This window comes from Callorhinchus milii, unplaced genomic scaffold, assembly GCF_018977255.1.
Source record: "Callorhinchus milii isolate IMCB2004 unplaced genomic scaffold, IMCB_Cmil_1.0 Scaffold9, whole genome shotgun sequence".
Classification (NCBI taxonomy): Eukaryota; Metazoa; Chordata; class Chondrichthyes; order Chimaeriformes; family Callorhinchidae; genus Callorhinchus; species Callorhinchus milii.
In genome coordinates this window covers 23,294,623-23,314,987 of record NW_024704750.1, presented here as the reverse complement: position 1 = coordinate 23,314,987, position 20,365 = coordinate 23,294,623, and the positions used below count along the sequence as shown (strand labels likewise).

The following is a 20,365-nucleotide window of genomic DNA, read 5'->3' as shown; positions in this document are numbered from 1 at the left end:
GCAGATGTTCAGGATGTTGATAGTGACTTTGACCAGGGCTGTTTCTGTGCTGTGGGCAGCACGGATACCTGATTGGAGGGGTTCAGAGGGGAAGAGAGGGAGAGGAAAGAGCGAAGCTGGGTTGCAACGACACATTCCAGGGTCTTGGAGAGCAAAGGGAGGCTGGAGATGGAGCAATAGCTGGAGATCCAGGGAAAGGAAGGATCTCCAGCTATCGTCCCATCACCAACCAGGGTCCAGAGAAGGTTTTTGGATAGGGTGATGACATCTGTTCTTAGTTGTCTTTGGCCTGGGGCTGGGAACAGTGCCAGTGGATAAGGAGTGGTTTATAATGTTGGTTAAAAGAGGGGCCATGAGGTGGAGCTGGGAGGTAAGGAGAGGGGTGGGGATGGTGGTGAGGGAAGAGGGGGAGACAGGGTCGAAGGTGTACAGGGAGGGATGGGTGGGGGCCCGGCGTGAGGGGGAGGTGGTGAGGGAGTAGTTGTGGGCGGGGAGAGGAAGCCAAATAAATCCCCTTGATCTTGGATTCAAAGAAGTCCAACAACTCGTGGCAGTTGGAATTGGAAGAGAGGATGGACGAGGCGCGGGAAGGTGGATGGAGGAGGCGGTCAGTGGTGGGGAAGAGGAGCCGTGGGTTGTCCTTGGCCTCCAAGATTACCTTGGAGTGAAAGGATGATTTGGCGGAGGCGAGGGTGGAGGCAGGTCTTACTGTGGTCAAACCAGATCTGCCGATGGACCTTTAGGTTTGATTTGGTCCAAGTGCGTTTGGTGGCCTTGGGATTGGAGATGGTGGTGTACCAGAGGCACTTACGGGAGTATGAGGCAACAACAACTTGCATTTACATAGCACCATTCACACAGGGCAGCGCCACTCACACAGGGCAGCGCCACTCACACAGGGCAGCATCCCAGAGCGCTTGACAGCGGCGGAGCATGATCCCAAGCCGGGGGGGAGGTGACCATAGGCACGGTCGAAGAGGAAGGTCTTCAGGCACAATCTGAAGATGGGGGAGGAGGGGGCAAGGTGGAGGGACAGAGGAAGAGAGTTCCAGAGTTTTGGTGCGTAGTGGCTGAAAGTGCGGCCACAGATGGTGGAACGAAGGCAACGAAGGACAAGCAGGAGACTGGAGCCAGCAGAGTGGCGGCATTGGGTAGCGAGTTGGGGAGTGAGCATGTTGGTAGGGAGAGGTAGGGAGGTGTCAGGGCTTGAAGGATTACAGTGCCAGTGTGTAGCTCAGCTCATTCATCTCCTCCATGTGCAGCACAGCCACGCTCAGTGCCAGCATCTGCCGCTGAAACCAACAACTGTTACTGGCACTCACCGGGGCAGCTCTGATAGAGACACTCACAGGGACATTCAACCCAGCACACCCCAACACACACAACCCTACACACACACCCCAGCGCCCCCACATCACACACACCACACACACACCCCAGGGAAGCCCCAGCCCAGGGCAGCCCCAGCCCAGGGCACACACACGCCCAGGCACACACACCCCAGGGCATTGACCCCACCACACACCCCGATCACCCTACATCCCAGCACCGGCTATAGGAACGCGATGTGGACAAACCTTTGTGGTGTCCAGGCTGGCCCCCTCCCCAAGCTGTTCTGGGGCTGAGCCCACCGATCCCCTCATCTCCTCCCAGCCCTCAACCAGGGTCTTCAGTGTCTGCAATCGCTGCCTGAACTCATCGGCCCGCTCCACTCGCTCCTGTCACACAGCACCAATGGCCAGTCACAGAGACAGAGAGAAAGACATAAAATCCCCTCCCTCCTCCCATCCCCTTCCTCCACTCCCTCACCCCCTCCCCCGGTTCCCTCACATCCCCTCCCCCTGCTCCCTCCCCCACTCTCCTTCCCATTCCCTCCCCTCGGCTCACTAGCCCAGACTGCTCTGGAATACTGCAGCACTCGGGTGAGGTCAACATTGGGCCTTATGGTGGGGGACTGCGATCTGGAGCAGAGAAGACTCTTCATACCCAACAGTTGGGGGAGGGGGGGGGGTCAATTGCAGCCCTGATTGACAGCCTGGGTCAGGGTCCCTGTGATCGGCCCCCAGCTCGTCAACACCTCCAACAACAACTTGTATTTACACAATGCCCCTCAGGCAGGGTAGTGTCCCAGAGCGCCTGACACTGGTGGAGCACGACACCGAGCTGGAGGGAGTGGTAGGTAACCATTGGCACGGTCAAAGAGGAATCTCTTCAAGCGCGACCTGAAGCTGGGGAAGGAGTGAGATGGAGAGGAGGAGCAGTGAGAACCGGAGCTGGGATTAGTCACGGTTGGACACAGTACCTGGATTTCGATGCCCTGAGCTGCAGGCTGTGCCGCAGAGCGCCTGCTCTCAACGAGAGGTGGTCCCGTTCCTGTCCTAGTGCCTGGGATACCGATCCCTCCACCACCATCCTCAGCTCCTCTGTCACGGCTGAAAGTAGCCCCACCTCCTGATCAACGCTCCCTACAGTGTCCAGCATCGCCTGTCACACAATCACACAGAGTGAGGACAGTAACCCCACCCCCACATTAAATCTTGCCCATCGTGCCTTCAGCCACTACACCTGAAACTCTGGAGCTTTCTGCCTCAACCCCTCCGCTATGCCCCCTCCTTGCCTGTCTTTGGATGACACCTTAAGACCTTCCTCTATGACCATGCCTACATACTTGTTTGGTCAGGGTACCAAGGGATACGGGGCAAGGATGTGTTATTGCAATTGAGGTACAGATCAACAACAACAAACGACAAATTTCATTTGTATAGCACCTTTCACATCGGGAGGACGTCCCAAGGCGTTCTATAAGATGAGCCATGATCCTATAGAATCCCGGAACAGCTGAGGGGCTGAAATGATCTCCTCCTGTTCCTATGTTTCTATTAGAGATGCAAACAGTGTTAGCGTCTGACCTGGGTGTGGAGGAATCGGGCCTCGAGGCTCTCTCTGGTGCTTTCCTCCTCTGCTGGACCACTGAGCAATGGCGCACACACCTCCTCCTGGCTCTGCAGCCTGGCAGCAGCACTCTGATACACAGTGCTGTAACGCTGCCACGTGTGGAGCAGAGCCCGGGCCAAGCAAAGATCCTCTATCACATCCTGAGCAACACTCGCCCACCTGGCAGCCATGAGAGAGAGATGTAATGTGTGTGGTGTGTGTGTGGAGGGGGGCGGGGGTGTGTGGAGGGGGCGGGGGTGCGGAGAGGGGGCGGGGTATGCGGAGGGTAGGGGCGGGGTGTGCGGAGAGGGGGCGGGGTGTGCGGAGAGGGGGCGGGGTGTGCGGAGAGGGGGGGCGGGGTGAGTGGAGGGGGGGCGGGGTGAGCGGAGAGGGGGGCGGGTGAGCGGAGAGGGGGGCGGGGTGAGCGGAGAGGGGGGCGGGGTGAGCGGAGAGGGGCGGGTGAGCGGAGAGGGGGGCGGGGTGAGCGGAGAGGGGGCGGGGTGAGCGGAGAGGGGGCGGGTGAGCGGAGAGGGGGCGGGGTGAGCGGAGAGGGGGGCGGGGTGAGCGGAGAGGGGGGCGGGTGAGCGGAGAGGGGGGCGGGGTGAGCGGAGAGGGGGCGGGGTGAGCGGAGAGGGGGGCGGGTGAGCGGAGAGGGGGGCGGGGGAGCGGAGAGGGGGCGGGGTGAGCGGAGAGGGGGGCGGGGTGAGCGGAGAGGGGGGCGGGGTGAGCGGAGAGGGGGGGGGTGAGCGGAGAGGGGGCGGGGTGAGCGGAGAGGGGGGCGGGTGAACGGAGGGGGGGCGGGTGAGCGGAGAGGGGGCGGGGTGAGCGGAGAGGGGGCGGGGTGAACGGAGAGGGGGCGGGTGAACGGAGAGGGGGCGGGTGTGCGGAGGGGCTCGGGGTGTGCGGAGGGGCTCGGGGTGTGCGGAGGGGCTCGGGGTGTGCGGAGGGGCTTGGGGTGTGCGGAGGGGCTCGGGGTGTGCGGAGGGGCTCGGGGTGTGCAGTAGATGGTGACACAGGCCGCTGGTTCTGGCGACACTTACCTGGTGCGGGTGACCTGAAGCTTGTTGTCGAGTATGTGGTTGAAGGAGGGGCACACGCGAGCCTTCAGTGTGCCGATGGCCGCTGTGTAGAGATTCCAGCTGCCCTCTGCCTGCTCCAGCTCCTCCTGCACAGACTGACAGCGCACACACCAGCCATTTGTAACTCAAATTGCACACCACCCACCCTGGAACAGGCCCCGCCCTTGGGTGCTCAAAACACCCAGTGGACATGTCCCACCCAACCCAGGGACAGGCCCCACCCAACTTAGAGACGCCCCGCCCGGCCCGGGGACCAGGCCCCGCCCGGCCCGGGGACCAGGCCCGGCCCGGGGACCAGGCCCCGCCCAGCCTAGAGAAAAGCCCCGCCCAGCCTGGGGAAAGGATCCACCCACCCCACGGAGGCCATGCCACAGTGTGAAGTGGTGGGGGTTGATGCTTACCTGCAGTGTCTCCACCCGGGTTTGCACAGCTGGCAGTGAGCTGCTGAGGGGCTGACTGTGCTGCAGTGAGTACTTGGCTGTCAGTATGTGGCTATCCAGCTGTTCAGTGGCCGCCTCATACAATCGCCACTGCTCCAGCACCGACCCAAGGCTCAGCCTCAGCTCCTGAACCTACAAACCAGACAGAGAGGTCAGGAGGCACAGCCAGCGAGCGGGATTTGGATCAGCCCTGTGTGAGATCAGGAGCCCTGGCTCACCGCCACCATCCACTCAACAGCAGATAGCAGGAGCCAAGACAAAGACGGGAGAGAACAAGGTGGAGGAACCAGCCAGACAGGGACAGGCTCAGCCACCTGCTGACGGGATAGCCTGGCTGAGGCCTCCTGTTAGGTACCATGGACAGAGATTCCAAGGTTTCAAAATCGAAGCATCAGAGATCTGAAATTCCATCTGGCCTCAGCTTCAAGACCTTTGTCTTACAACTGAAGGTGTGTGGGTTTGGGAGCTGGTTGCTTTCTGCAAACCGAGGAGAACGGCTTCTACACTGAAACTCAACCCAGTGTTCCAGAACTTCACAATCTACATTTTACTTCAATCTCTTGAGTCTCAGAGAGTGTGGAATTGCAGAACCTCAGGAGTGGTGCTCACAGCATTTCAGAGCCTCAGGACCCTGTCTCTCTCTACCTGTTGCTCCAAGCTGCGGTGAGCCTCGCGCAGCCCCTCCAGCTGCTCTGTGACGTGGCTCGGGAGGTCCCCCTCGGTCCCCAGCAAGGGATGAGCCTGTCTCAGCTTCTCCACCTCCATCTCCTTCAACTTCAGACACTCAGTCAGGACCTGAAGGCAGAGCAAGGACACTGAGAGGGCAGAAGCTTCAGAACCTAACATTGGGTCATGCCATGACACACAAGGTGCAGTAAGAGCTGCAATCCATCATGGAGTGTTAGGTGGGTTAGAAGATTGGGGGGTATGTGGGGGGATTGGGGGTAGGTGGGGGTTGAGGGGTGGGGGTGGCAGGTAAGTTGAGGGTTGGGGATGGGGGGGTACATTGGGGGTTGGGAGTATGTGGTGGTTGAGGGGTAGTGGGGGTAGGTTAATAATAATAATTCTGGCATTTGATATAACGCTTTTCACGTCTTCGAGACGTCTCAAAGCGTGTCACAGAATAATAATAATAATCCTTGCATTTGATATAGCGCTTTTCACGTCGGGAGGACGTCCCAAAGCGCTTCACAGAACACACTGCAAAGTGAATTGACTGTGTATTTTGTGGGCGAAAGGCGGCAACCAATTACGCACAGCAATGTCCCACAAACAGTCATGGATTGAGTCAGGTTGGGGGTGGGAGGTAGGTAGGTGGGGGTTGAGAGATAGGTGGGCTTTGGGGTAGGTTGGGGGTAGAGGGGTGGGGGTGGGCGGTAGGTTGTGGAGGTGGAAGGTAGGTGGGGGGTGAGAGGTAGGTGGACGTTGGGGTAGGTTGGGGTAGAGGGGTGGGGGTGGGCGTAGGTTGCGGAGGTGGAAGGTAGGTGGGGGGTGAGAGGTAGGTGGGCGTTGGGGTAGGTTGGGGGTAGAGGGGTGGGCGGTAGGTTGCGGAGGTAGAAGGTAGGTGGGGGTGAGAGGTAGGTGGGCGTTGGAGTAGGTTGGGGTAGAGGGGTGGGCGGTAAGTTGCGGAGGTAGAAGGTAGGTGGGGGGTGAGAGGTAGGTGGGCGTTGGGGTAGGTTGGGGGTAGAGGGGTGGGCGGTAGGTTGCGGAGGTGGAAGGTAGGTGGGGGGTGAGAAGTAGGTGGGCGTTGGGGTAGGTTGGGGTAGAGGGGTGGGCGGTAGGTTGCGGAGGTGGAAGGTAGGTGGGGGTGAGAGGTAGGTGGGCGTTGGGGTAGGTTGGGGTAGAGGGGTGGGCGGTAGGTTGCGGAGGTGGAAGGTAGGTGGGGGTGAGAGGTAGGTGGGCGTTGGGGTAGGTTGGGTAGAGGGGTGGGCGGTAGGTTGCGGAGGTGGAAGGTAGGTGGGGGTGAGAGGTAGGTGGGCATTGGGGTAGGTTGGGGTAGAGGGGTGGGCGGTAGGTTGCGGAGGTGGAAGGTAGGTGGGGGGTGAGAGGTAGGTGGGCGTTGGAGTAGGTTGGGGTAGAGGGGTGGGCGGTAGGTTGCGGAGGTGGAAGGTAGGTGGGGTGAGAGGTAGGTGGGCGTTGGAGTAGGTTGGGGTAGGGGGATGGCGGTAGGTTGCGGAGGTGGAAGGTAGGTGGGGGTGAGAGGTAGGTGGGCGTTGGAGTAGGTTGGGGTAGGGGATGGGCGGTAGGTTGCGGAGGTGGAAGGTAGGTGGGGGGTGAGAGGTAGGTGGGCATTGGGTAGGGGGGGTAGAGGGGTGGGCGGTAGGTTGCGGAGGTGGAAGGTAGGTGGGGGGTGAGAGGTAGGTGGGCGTTGGAGTAGGTTGGGGTAGAGGGGTGGGCGGTAGGTTGCGGAGGTGGAAGGTAGGTGGGGGGTGAGAGCTAGGTGGGCGTTGGAGTAGGTTGGGGTAGAGGGGTGGGCGGTAGGTTGCGGAGGTGGAAGGTAGGTGGGGGGTGAGATGTAGGTGGGCGTTGGGGTAGGTTGGGTAGAGGCGTAGGCGGTAGGTTGCGGAGGTGGAAGGTAGGTGGGGGGTGAGAGGTAGGTGGGCGTGGAGTAGGTTGGGGTAGAGGGTGGGCGGTAAGTGCGGAGGTGGAAGGTAGGTGGGGGGTGAGAGGTAGGTGGGCGTTGGGGTAGGTTGGGGGTAGAGGGGTGGGCGGTAGGTTGCGGAGGTGGAAGGTAGGTGGGGGGTGAGAGGTAGGTGGGCGTTGGGGTAGGTTGGGGGTAGAGGGGGGGTGGGCGGTAGGTTGCGGAGGTGGAAGGTAGGTGGGGGGTGAGAGGTAGGTGGGCGTTGGGGTAGGTTGGGGGTAGAGGGGTGGGCGGTAGGTTGCGGAGGTAGAAGGTAGGTGGGGGGTGAGAGGTAGGTGGGCGTTGGAGTAGGTTGGGGTAGAGGGGTGGGCGGTAAGTTGCGGAGGTAGAAGGTAGGTGGGGGGTGAGAGGTAGGTGGGCGTTGGGGTAGGTTGGGGGTAGAGGGGTGGGCGGTAGGTTGCGGAGGTGGAAGGTAGGTGGGGGGTGAGAAGTAGGTGGGCGTTGGGGTAGGTTGGGGTAGAGGGTGGGCGGTAGGTTGCGGAGGTGGAAGGTAGGTGGGGGTGAGAGGTAGGTGGGCGTTGGGTAGGTTGGGGTAGAGGGGTGGGCGGTAGGTTGCGGAGGTGGAAGGTAGGTGGGGGGTGAGAGGTAGGTGGGCGTTGGGGTAGGTTGGGGTAGAGGGGTGGGCGGTAGGTTGCGGAGGTGGAAGGTAGGTGGGGGGTGAGAGGTAGGTGGGCGTTGGGTAGGTTGGGGTAGAGGGGTGGGCGGTAGGTTGCGGAGGTGGAAGGTAGGTGGGGGGTGAGAGGTAGGTGGGCGTTGGAGTAGGTTGGGGTAGGGGGATGGGCGGTAGGTTGCGGAGGTGGAAGGTAGGTGGGGGGTGAGAGGTAGGTGGGCGTTGGAGTAGGTTGGGTAGGGGGATGGGCGGTAGGTTGCGGAGGTGGAAGGTAGGTGGGGGTGAGAGGTAGGTGGGCATTGGGGTAGGTTGGGGGTAGAGGGGTGGGCGGTAGGTTGCGGAGGTGGAAGGTAGGTGGGGGGTGAGAGTAGGTGGGCGTTGGAGTAGGTTGGGGTAGAGGGGTGGGCGGTAGGTGCGGAGGTGGAAGGTAGGTGGGGGGTGAGAGCTAGGTGGGCGTTGGGGTAGGTTGGGGTAGAGGCGTAGGCGGTAGGTTGCGGAGGTGGAAGGTAGGTGGGGGGTGAGAGGTAGGTGGGCGTTGGGTAGGTTGGGGTAGAGGGGTGGGCGGTAGGTTGCGGAGGTGGAAGGTAGGTGGGGGGTGAGAGGTAGGTGGGCGTTGGGGTAGGTTGGGGGTAGAGGGGTGGGCGGTAGGTTGCGGAGGTGGAAGGTAGGTGGGGGGTGAGAGGTAGGTGGGCGTTGGGGTAGGTTGGGGTAGAGGGGTGGGCGGTAGGTTGCGGAGGTGGAAGGTAGGTGGGGTGAGAGGTAGGTGGGCGTTGGGGTAGGTTGGGGTAGAGGGGTGGGCGGTAGGTTGCGGAGGTGGAAGGTAGGTGGGGGTGAGAGGTAGGTGGGCGTTGGGGTAGGTTGGGGTAGAGGGGTGGGCGGTAGGTTGCGGAGGTGGAAGGTAGGTGGGGGGTGAGAGGTAGGTGGGCGTTGGGGTAGGTTGGGGTAGAGGGGTGGGCGGTAGGTTGCGGAGGTGGAAGGTAGGTGGGGGGTGAGAGGTAGGTGGGCGTTGGAGTAGGTTGGGGTAGAGGGGTGGGCGGTAGGTTGCGGAGGTGGAAGGTAGGTGGGGGATGAGAGGTAGGTGGGCGTTGGAGTAGGTTGGGGTAGAGGGGTGGGCGGTAGGTTGCGGAGGTGGAAGGTAGGTGGGGGTGAGAGGTAGGTGGGCGTTGGGGTAGGTTGGGGTAGAGGGGTGGGCGGTAGGTTGCGGAGGTGGAAGGTAGGTGGGGGCTGAGAGGTAGGTGGGCGTTGGGGTAGGTTGGGGTAGAGGGTGGGCGGTAGGTTGCGGAGGTGGAAGGTAGGTGGGGGGTGAGAGGTAGGTGGGCGTTGGGTAGGTTGGGGTAGAGGGGTGGGCGGTAGGTTGCGGAGGTGGAAGGTAGGTGGGGGGTGAGAGGTAGGTGGGCGTTGGGGTAGGTTGGGGTAGAGGGGTGGGCGGTAGGTTTGCGGAGGTGGAAGGTAGGTGGGGGGTGAGAGGTAGGTGGGCGTTGGGGTAGGTTGGGGTAGAGGGGTGGGCGGTAGGTTGCGGAGGTGGAAGGTAGGTGGGGGTGAGAGGTAGGTGGGCGTTGGGGTAGGTTGGGGTAGAGGGTGGGCGGTAGGTTGCGGAGGTGGAAGGTAGGTGGGGGTGAGAGGTAGGTGGGCGTTGGGGTAGGTTGGGGTAGAGGGTGGGCGGTAGGTTGCGGAGGTGGAAGGTAGGTGGGGGGTGAGAGGTAGGTGGGCGTTGGGGTAGGTTGGGGTAGAGGGGTGGGCGGTAGGTTGCGGAGGTGGAAGGTAGGTGGGGGGTGAGAGGTAGGTGGGCGTTGGGGTAGGTTGGGGTAGAGGGGTGGGCGGTAGGTTGCGGAGGTGGAAGGTAGGTGGGGGTGAGAGGTAGGTGGGCGTTGGGGTAGGTTGGGGTAGAGGGGTGGGCGGTAGGTTGCGGAGGTGGAAGGTAGGTGGGGGGTGAGAGGTAGGTGGGCGTTGGGGTAGGTTGGGGTAGAGGGGTGGGCGGTAGGTTGCGGAGGTGGAAGGTAGGTGGGGGTGAGAGGTAGGTGGGCGTTGGGGTAGGTTGGGGTAGAGGGGTGGGCGGTAGGTTGCGGAGGTGGAAGGTAGGTGGGGGTGAGAGGTAGGTGGGCGTTGGGTAGGTTGGGGGTAGAGGGGTGGGCGGTAGGTTGCGGAGGTGGAAGGTAGGTGGGGGGTGAGAGGTAGGTGGGCGTTGGGGTAGGTTGGGGTAGAGGGGTGGGCGGTAGGTTGCGGAGGTGGAAGGTAGGTGGGGGGTGAGAGGTAGGTGGGCGTTGGGGTAGGTTGGGGTAGAGGGGTGGGCGGTAGGTTGCGGAGGTGGAAGGTAGGTGGGGGGTGAGAGGTAGGTGGGCGTTGGGGTATAGGTTGGGGTAGAGGGGTGGGCGGTAGGTTGCGGAGGTGGAAGGTAGGTGGGGGGTGAGAGGTAGGTGGGCGTTGGGGTAGGTTGGGGTAGAGGGGTGGGCGGTAGGTTGCGGAGGTGGAAGGTAGGTGGGGGTGAGAGGTAGGTGGGCGTTGGGGTCGGTTGGGGCTAGAGGGGTGGGCGGTAGGTTGCGGAGGTGGAAGGTAGGTGGGGGTGAGAGGTAGGTGGGCGTTGGGGTAGGTTGGGGTAGAGGGTGGGCGGTAGGTTGCGGAGGTGGAAGGTAGGTGGGGGTGAGAGGTAGGTGGGCGTTGGGGTAGGTTGGGGGTAGAGGGGTGGGCGGTAGGTTGCGGAGGTGGAAGGTAGGTGGGGGGTGAGAGGTAGGTGGGCGTTGGGGTAGGTGAGGGCAGAATGAAAGGTACCTGACAATCTGTGAGTGTGGTTAGCGCCCCCTGGTGGCTGGCGGGTCTCTGCAGGCTGCTCAGATGCTCTGCCTGTGTCTGGAACCAGCTTCGCAGTGACTGCACTTTGTTCTCATAGTCCCTCCAGGCCTCCAGGAGCCTCTCCAGCTGCTGGCTCTGTATCGGGAGACAAGTGGACAGAACAGAAATTAACACACTCACTGAGGATTTCTGTTGATGGCAGTGTCTGCCTCCTAACTCTTCAACGTTAACATAATAATAATAATCCCTCCAAAAACTAAAAAACAATAATAAATTGGTCATTTTCAATCTACGACTGTTTGTGGGACATTGCTGTGCGCAATTGGCTGCCGCGTTCGCCCACAAATATACAGTCAATTCACTTTACAGTGTGTTCTGTGAAGCGCTTTGGAACGTCCTCCCAACGTGAAAAGCGCTATATCAAATGCAAGGATTATTATTATTATTATTATAATAATCCTTGTATTTGATATAGCGCCTGATCACGTCTTCGACACATCTCAAGCGCTTCACAGGATATGCTGTAAAGTGTTATGACTGTATATTCTGTGGGTGAAATGTGGCAGCCAATTGAGCACAGTAGTTTCCCACAAACAGTTGTGGATTGAGTGACCAAATTATTATTATACAAATTATTAGCTCACCCGCTGATGCAGGGCTGTGGTTTGCTGTTGCCACTGTGCGTTCAGGGCACCGAGGCTCTCCGCAAACTGTGTCCTCTGGTAGCGGTCGCTCTGCACGTCCAGGCTGCTGACCTGCAGCACCGACTGGTTCACATAGTCCACCGTCAGCTGCCGGAGCTTCATCTCAGCCTCGTGCTCCTGCAGGGAGAGAGTACACAGTCAGGGCAGCACAAGCACCCGCTGCCCAATGCCTGACACTGGGCACATTAAATACAGCAACAGGGGGCGAGTCAGATCTTTTAACCTCATCTCCCTGCCTTTCCCCATACTGCTTGTTTTTTTTCCAGACTGCACAATTGGCAGCCGCGCTTCGCCCACAAAATGTGCAGTCACTACACTTTACAGTATATCCTGTGAAGAGCTTTGAGACGTCTCAGATGTGATAAGGCACTGTATCAAATGCAGAGATTATTATTATATACTCTTTATTAATAAGCCAGCGCCTTGGGACGTCCTCCGTATACAAATGTAATCTTGTTGTTGTTATAAACTCCTGTGGGTAAGCAGAGGGTCGCGTATCTCGCTGAATTAACCGCCCTAACTCCCATCTGAAGATCCTGCCTCCCTGTTAAGGATCTCTCTGCCAGAGGAAAGTTAGTTGTCCATCATCCAATGTGTCAATTCCCTGTATTATTTTTACACATGTCAATCATAGCACACAGCAAGCCTTGGCCTCTGCTGTAAGCAATTTATCCTCAGCTGCAGCTTCTCACAGCTATACCCATTTACGCAGGTAATAATCTAATGAACTATCGCTGGAGGCTAGCCAGGACCAGTATAGAACTTTCTGAGATCAAGCAGCCAAATCCAGCTCAATATACTTACGGAGGTCAGACTAGAACTCTATAAAGTCTTCAAACACAGCACAAACTTCCGGCTTTTTACCTTCCAGACCTGCTTATAAAATCTCCCCATAAACACACTGGCCCGTTTCCAAATGCTTAAAGAAATGAGGTTAGTGTGTGTGCAGTGTTATGGTTCTGATTTCACGTAAAAGCTGTGAGCTTCTCTCATCCAGCGTTCCAGTGTTTACAGCCTTAAACAGCCTTAAAGACTCTGTCCCTTTGTCCCCGGCCTTACCCTATCCCTCTGCCCTCTGGCACTCACCTTGTGCCTCTGGATGAGTTTCCTGACGCTCTCACTGCCACTCACTGCCCGTAGCCTCTCCTCGCCCTGGGCCATCTCAGCAGCCAACCCACACAGCCATTTACTCAGCTCAGCCATGGCCTGGCGAGAGGGTACCCACTCCATCTGCAACTAAACAGCAGCTTAGGCATCATCAGCACACACACACACACGTACCCCAGCACCCCCCACCACACAGTCATCCCCACTTCCATGTGCACATACCCTCCCACACACACAAACACAGTCACCAACACTCTCCCACAACACACACACTGACAGTCACCAACCCCATCAGACAGCAGATGTGCCCATGGGGACTGTGACCCAGTCCCTGGAGTGGGAGGGCTAGGTGGGGGACTGTGCCCAGGGGGCTGTTATTGGGTGCCAGGGCGGGGGGGCTAACCTGATGCAGCTGGTGCTGGACGTCTAGGAGCCGGTTGAGGAGCTCTGCCCACTGCTGCTCGTAGCTGGCAAGACGTGCCCGCAGTGCCCGTCCGTCCGCTCTCTTCAATCGCAACAGCTGTCGTCCCGTCGTCACCACCGAGGTCTTCAGTGTGGCGTTGACAGCAACCTCTCTCCAGAACTCCTGCCACACAGCACAGCCCATCACTGCCCACACGGTACCCAGCCTGTCCCTCTGCCCGCAGCCCACCGCTGCCCGCAGCCCACCGCTGCCCGCAGCCCACCGCTGCCCGCAGCCCACCGCTGCCCGCAGCCCACCGCTGCCCGCAGCCCACCGTTGCCCATAGCCTGGTGACTCACAATGACGAGGCGCAGTCGGCTGTGAATGGAGGCCAGATCCTCGGGAACGCTGACTGCCTGCTGCTCCCAGGCCTGCACACGGCCCAGCGCCGAGCCCAGCCACTCGGCCAGCGTACCAGCCTCCTGCTGCAACCTGCCAACACACGGCAATTTTACAGCTATGACCAGACCGCACAGCGAACGGGGGGAGAGGGGGACAGAGAGGGGCACATGTGTTACTGATGTCCCTGCGCAGTTAGATGAGGTTTCTCCCACCTCACTGTGGAGATAACCAGCCGTCAGGAGGCCAGTGAGCCGAGAGCCGGGGGAGTCATCTCCAGCCCCCTCAGGGAAAGATCAGGAGTGGGTAGGGGTTGGGGAGCCTTGAGTAGCCGAGGGGGAACCGATGGTTGGAGGGATAGAGAGGGGAAGGGCCTGTACCGTGTCCAGTGCTGCAGCAGTGTCTGGTGGTGTTGAAGCTGGTGGCTGACCCGGCTGGTTAGGGACTGGTACCCTTCCAGCCTCTGAACCTGGGTACTGAGGTCAGGGCAGCTGACGTGGCTCAGGAGCCTCTTCCCATCACTTAGGACGTGGTACACACAGGCTCGCTTCTCCTCCAGGCTGTGCTGTATTCTCTGTGGGTCAGAACACACCTCACAATGTTAACAGTCACTAACCAGCCACAGGCTTGTCTCAGTGTTCTGCTTCTCTCTGGCCTAGAAGCTCGTTCAGGTGGACGAAAAAGATCCCATGCCACTAATGGAAAAGAGTAAGGAGTTTCTCCCAGGATTCTGGCCATCAATCTCCCACCTCACACGTGCTTGCTTTGAGCAACCAGGTCTTGGAACACACATCATCTCAGCTGACACTCCAGTGCATGGTTAGGGGTATCTGACACATGTGGAAACCCATCACCACGAGAAGAGTATCCAAATCAAGCTATTTCCATGTATCTCACCTACACATAGAAACTCCAGCGATAGATTGTTGGAATGGAATGCACTCTCTCTCCCTGGAGGGCCACATCCTGCTTATCTAATCCCGGAGAGTATCAGGCGCAGGTTGGCAGGAGCCAAGGCTTGGGGGACCCCAGAGTGTGCGTTGCGGTATCTGTTCTACTCTCACCAATTAAAACTGCGTAGCTTGCCAATGTGAGCGCTGTCTGGCAAGTTTTTCTGCTGCTTGTCCAGCTAGGACCACTCTACCAGTTAGGGTTTTGTGCTGTCATCAGCAGTTCCGTGGAGTATTGCGAACCCACCTATCTCAGGAACTGGCCTGGAGACTGCCACTGAGGGCTTGCTCAAACATGTCATCTTGGAGCCAGTTCAGCTCCAAGGAGACCGCACTGTGACAGTCTCTCTCTCTCTATGACGGTGTATTTGTGACAGTTTCTCTTGCTATGTCTCTCTCTCTCTTGCCGGGGAAGAAGAGATCAGAAGTGCAAACCCCGACTGATATTTCCCTTCTATACCCTTCTATACCCAGATGCCCACTGTAACTGATTCCCACTGCACCTGATTGATTCCCACTGTACCTGATTGATTCCCACTGCACCTGATTGATTCCCACTGCACCTGATTGATTCCCACTGTACCTGATTGATTCCCACTGCACCTGATTGATTCCCACTGTACCTGATTGATTCCCACTGCACCTGATTGATTCCCACTGTACTTGGGCAACAAGATTACATTTGGATACGCCTTTCACGTCGGGAGGACGTCCCAAGGTGTCGGACAGAGTATTTCAGACCCGAGCTGGGGTCGGGGGGGAGGGAGGGGAGGTAGCCGATGGCATGGTCGAAGAGGAGGGTCTTGAGGCGGGACTTGAAGAAGGCTAAGGAGGGGCCGAGGCAGAGTGACTGGGAGATGGAATTCCAGAGATTGGGGGCAGAGTGGCTAAAGGCTCTCCTGCCAATGGTGGGGCGGGTGGGTCGGGGGACGTGGAGCAGGCCAGAGCCAGCTGAGCGGAGGGAACGGGCAGTTTGGTAGGGGGTTAGGTCGCAGAGGTAGGGTGGGGCGAGGCCATGGAGGGCTTTCTATGTGAGGACCAGGATTTTGAACTGGATCCTCTGAAGGATAGGGGCGATGTTATGGAAGTGAGGGAAGGCAGAGCGGGTCATGGCTTGAATGTGGGGGAGAAAAGATAGTTGAGGGTCGAACAAGACCCCCAGGTTCCTGACTGGCTGGTGAGTTGGTGAGTTGTAGTGTATAACCATGGAGGTTGATGCTGCCAGAGCCTGAGGTGTAGAGGCGCTGCGCGAGCCAATCAGGAGGACCTCAGTCTTGTTCACATTCAACTGTAGGAAATTTTCCCTCATCCAGGACTTGATGTCCGACAGGCAGTCTGTCAGGACAGCAGTGGTCCTGGAGTTGAGGGTGTAGGCAGAAGGATAGAGTTGGGTGTCATCCGCAAACATGTGGAAGTTGAGGTTGCAAATCCCACCTGAAAAAGAGAAATCCGTTCCACCAGTCGTTCCTCCGTTTCTTCTACGAGGTCGACAGAAGGGATTGATGCTGCCAATGTTTCCAGGTCCTTAGACAGCAGCGCACAGCTAGTCTCGAACTCCGTCCATTCCTTCCAGTGAGAAAAGATTACACTTTCACTGGCTCACTCCCCATGGAGCTCATTCACATTCAAGAGGAACAGAGGAACTGTCTCTAGCTCTTGGGCAGTGTAAAAGCAGGCGTGTGGGACCTAAAGCCTGAGTGTTACTGTGGTGTTACATACGTGATGTGGAGCATGGGCGGAGCTCAGTGTACAGCAAGCCCACTTACAGGGCAGGGAGAGGGGTTTGTGGTAACGGAGTGGAAGAGGTTATGAATCGCTAACTACTGCACTGTAGTCCAGTCTGATGAAGATACACTAGTTCTGGGAGAGCTTCCAGCGCCGTTTACTAAACGAACACTTGGATGGACTGAAGAGACTGAGCTGTATAGAGGCTGGGGGAAGGGGGTTACAGTCAGAGTAGAGAAAATAAGGGTAGATCTGATGGAGGTGTGTAAAACAATGAAGGCAGTGGGGATGGATAATCTGGGTGGTGGACTCCTGTTTCTCTGGTAAGAGAAGGAGAACTGTGTAAAAGTGAATTATGTGGAGTCCTGTAGCTCAGTGGTTAGAGCACTCGCTTTGCAAGCGAGAGATCTGGGTTCGATTCCCGCGGCGTGAAACCTGGGCAAGTTTCCTTACTCCACACAGAGCCTAATAATAATCCCTCAAAATTGAAAAGTCATTTTCAATCCATAACTGTTTGTGGAACGCTGTTGTGTACAATTGGCTGCCGCATTTTGCCCACAAATATACAGTCAATTCACTTTACAGTCTATTCTGTGAAGCGCTTTGAGACATCTAGAAGACATCTAGAAGACGTGAAAAGCGCTATATCAAATACAAGGATTATTATTATTATGCAGGTTGGAGGTGAGATGGGAAAGCTTTCCTCACAAGGAGGGGGTGAGAACAAGGAACACCCAGCCCTGGAAGGGCCCAGAGGTAGAACAACCAGGAAGTTTAAAAGGAGACAGATTGATACATGAAGCAAGGGGAAGATGAAAAGGGCTTCTGTGATCTAATAAAGTGGCTTAATAGCTATGGAAAAAATCAATTTTCTTTTCATTCAGACTCAGTCGGAGATCATTGTTACCAGTTTCAAAGGGAAAATCGAGGTCCTGCGTTTAATGCCAGAGCAAACAGCAATTAACACCTGTGAATGAGCTTCCTCAGAGACCAGGGAGATCAGAGAAATAATAATCCTTATAATAATAATCCTTGCATTTGATATAGCGCTTTTCATGTCGGAAGGACGTCCCAAAGAGCTTCACAGAACACACTGTAAAGTGAATTGACTGTATATTTGTGGGCGAACGCGGCAGCCAATTGAGCACAGCAATGTCCCACAAACAGTCGTAGATGGAAAATGACCAATTTATTATTGGGCTTTTTGGAGGGATTATTATTATTACTGTTTGATACAGAGCCTTAACAACACATCTTCAAGATGTCTCAAATCACTTCACAGAATATGCTGTCAAGTTAATTCATTGTATATTTTGTGGGCTGAAACACGGCAGCCAATTACGCACAGCAGTACCCCAAATAGTCATGGATTGAGTGATCAAATTATTATTTTTAAAAATATCATTTTTTTAAGGGAATATTACCCCCAGGAAAGCAATCTGCCAATTGACTAACAAGTGGGTTCCTGCTTACTTCCAAGTAAACAGTGGTGTGTGGAGCAAGGAACCTTGCCTAATGTTTTCACCTTGCCCAGGAATCAAACCCAAGTCCTCTCGCTTGCAAGGCGTGTGCTCCAACCACTAAGCAACTGGACTCCAAAATCAGCCTCGTTCTCCCGATCAATGCACTCTGGCCCCAGGCTCCGATACCAGCAAACAACGCTAATTCTTATTGATATTCCACCTTTATTGTGTCTTTCACACTTGTGTTTAGTGTTGGGAAGTGGAGTGTGAAACTCAAAACAAGGAGAGTGAGAAAACCAAGGTGGTGAGCAGTCTGTAGGAAGGGACTGTGGGGCCAGGCTGCTCTGGGAACTGAGAGGAGAGAGCTGGCTTAGCGTAACTGTCACTGAAATGTCCTCACCTCCACCTGTAACAGGTATTCCTGTCTGTAGCAAAGACTACAGCAGAAAATCTAGATCTTTTTGGTTAGCTGTGGACTTTGTTAATTAAAAATTCCAGTGAAATACTACTGACTCAGTCAGTCTGTGTAAGTCGATTCACTTCGGATTGGACGGGAAACTGTAACGTCTCTGTGAGAGTCCTCAAACCTGGGGTGTTCAGTCCCTACAAGAGCACAAGCTGAGCCAGACGCGGGGACGTCCTCCCGACATGTTGTTGTCCACACCCGGGGACAGAGTGTGTGACAATAACCTCCTGCTGCTGGCCCCAGCCTCAGTCTCTCCTTGTCACATCTGGTCCCGTGGGTAACAAAGCTCCCCAATTGTCTCCTGCAGGATATGCACTGGGGATTGACACCTCATTGCCTTGCTGAGCAGTGAACGTGGGAGCCCCAGCACCCCAGCCAGACAGCACCCACTCACTCAGCCCGCCAACACCCAGCCCTTCAGCCAGCCAGCCAGCACCCACCCGCCCAGCCAGCCAACATCCCCACCCCCACTCAGCCAGTACCTCCCAGCCCAGTCCTCCCCCAGGCCCCCAGCCTGCCAGTGCCCACACCCCCACCCCAGCCAACCAGGGTGTGGGGTGCTGGGGGTGCCCCTGCCCACGCTCAGGCCTGTACCTGCAGCAGTCGCTCGAGCCTGATGCCGTGCTGCCGAGCCCGACACTGAAGCACGCTCAGCTCTGACCAGAGCCGCTCCTTCCCGGACACTCCAACCTCCGGCACTTTCTCGGCAATCTTTTCCAGCCGAATCCGATGATTTTCTAGGCTCCTGAAAAACAGCTGTTCATGACAGCAACAGGGGAATCGGTCACCGTAAACCACAAAACACAAAATACCACAGATGCTGGAAATCTGAAAACAAAACCACTCAGCAGGTCACCACTCATCTACGCAGAAAGGAAAGTGAGTCAACGTTTCGTGTCCACAATCCTTCATCAGATCTGGGTCATGTATGGAGGGAGAGGTTTTTCATGGGTTAAAGAGGTGTTAATGATACAAAATTAACACCTCTTTAACCCATCATCCCCTGTCCCTCTACCCCATTTTCTCCCTTGTCTTCCTTGCCCTGCCTCCCCCCTCTCTTGTTAGCCCTTCCCAAAATGCCCCAGTTCTGACAAAGGGTCGTGGACCCGAAACGTTGACTCACTGTAAACTACACCCTGGAAACCACACTCCATGTCAAACCCACGATATCCTCTCCTGCCCTCAAATACTGTACCTCCCCCAAACATGAGAACATAAGAACTGCTAGACAGAAAAAAGACAGAAGGTCCATCTAGTTTGCCTTCCACCTTCCTGGCGGTTGCATGCACACATGTCCCAAACTCCCTATGATATCTCATATTATTTCCTAAAAGAATGTTATTTCTTGATCTGTGTTTGAAAGAATCAACACTTCCTGCTTCAACCTCAGGAGCCTGTTCCACAGGTTCACTATTCGCTCACTGAAATAGTGTTTGCGTAGATTCGTTCTGAATTTACCCCCTTCAATCACAGGCCGTGTCCTCTGGATTTACTATTCTGGACAAGTTGAACCAACCTGTCATGATCTATATTGTTTTGCCCTTTTAGAATCTTAAAATCATGTCGCCTCTCAATCTTCTCTTTTCCAGTGTGAACAAACACAATTTACTGAGTCGCTCCTCCTAGTCCAGTCCCTCCATTCCCTCAATTATTTTGGTTTCCCTCCTCTGTATCTTCTCGATTTCTCCAATATCCTTTTTGTACTGTGGTGACCAGAACTGTACACAGTATAAGTATGGTCTCACCAATGATTTAGTGGCAGGATTACCCCACTATTTTGGCTGCTATTAATCTTTTCATACATCCCAACATCTGGTTTGCTTTACTCACTGCCACAGAGCATCGTTGGGCGAGCTTCAATTTATTGTTAATCAGGATCCCCAGGTCTTTTTCATTTTCCATATTATTTTCCTTCCGTTCAAACAATATTCCCTTCCAGGATTTTTTGTCCCCATGTGAAGTATTCTACATTTCTCCACATTGAATTTCATCTGCCACCAATCTGCCCAATTTCCAAGTATGTTCAACCCTCCTGTAACCTATCTTGTTCAGCTCCACAATCTACCAGGCAAGCAGGAATATCATCAGGCAGGAATAAGGCCAGTCACTTCTAAGAGGGGACCAAGGGGATGCCCAGTTGTTAGACCCAGGGAGGAGCTTTCCCCAGTGTTAGACACAGCTATAGACGTGAGATTTGCGTCTTGCGATTAAACAAACTAGGGCTCTTCAGCTTTATAAAAATCCTGGCATTTCATATTGCGCTTTTTACATTGGGGGGACAAAGCGCTTCACAGGGTTTACTGTCAAGTGTTGTAAACTGTATTTTGTGGGTGAACACGGCAGCCGATTTGTGCAGAACATCCCTCTAACAATAACAACAAAATTACACTTGTATAGTACCTTTCACATCAGGAGTAAGTCCCAGCCTTGGAGTAGTGACCACTTTTATTTGGGGGGGATTCACAGCCAGGTCACAGGGAGAGAGAAACTTCTCTTTACAATCAGTGAGACAGGAACTCTAACGTTCACCTGGATAGACACGGATGGGACCTGTTGGGACCTTCGTCCTCAGGGTAATGGCCGGTGTGGAGACCCCCTGCTACTGCAGAGACCCTCGGCACTTGTTAAGATCCTCTGCCCCTGCAGACGCCCTCTGC

At 56.3% G+C, this 20,365-nt stretch overlaps 1 protein-coding gene across 1 annotated transcript in view; it reads right to left on the bottom strand.

Annotated features, from left to right (window-relative positions):
• Positions 1 to 1,223: 1,223 nt before the first annotated feature.
• The window catches only part of LOC103189754 (nesprin-2), a 39,641-nt gene continuing 20,499 nt past the window's right edge, over positions 1,224 to 20,365 (bottom strand). The window contains exons 17-31 of the mRNA XM_042338156.1: positions 18,303 to 18,464; positions 15,489 to 15,620; positions 13,485 to 13,678; positions 13,065 to 13,197; positions 12,706 to 12,888; positions 12,282 to 12,431; positions 11,136 to 11,312; positions 10,471 to 10,626; positions 5,099 to 5,248; positions 4,415 to 4,585; positions 3,975 to 4,108; positions 2,910 to 3,114; positions 2,303 to 2,484; positions 1,578 to 1,718; positions 1,224 to 1,292 (exon numbers count right to left, since the gene is read on the bottom strand). Of these exons, the coding sequence (XP_042194090.1) occupies positions 1,670 to 1,718; positions 2,303 to 2,484; positions 2,910 to 3,114; positions 3,975 to 4,108; positions 4,415 to 4,585; positions 5,099 to 5,248; positions 10,471 to 10,626; positions 11,136 to 11,312; positions 12,282 to 12,431; positions 12,706 to 12,888; positions 13,065 to 13,197; positions 13,485 to 13,678; positions 15,489 to 15,620; positions 18,303 to 18,464 (2,178 nt within the window). The 3' untranslated portion in view covers positions 1,224 to 1,292; positions 1,578 to 1,669. The remainder of the gene's footprint in view (positions 1,293 to 1,577; positions 1,719 to 2,302; positions 2,485 to 2,909; positions 3,115 to 3,974; positions 4,109 to 4,414; positions 4,586 to 5,098; positions 5,249 to 10,470; positions 10,627 to 11,135; positions 11,313 to 12,281; positions 12,432 to 12,705; positions 12,889 to 13,064; positions 13,198 to 13,484; positions 13,679 to 15,488; positions 15,621 to 18,302; positions 18,465 to 20,365) is intronic.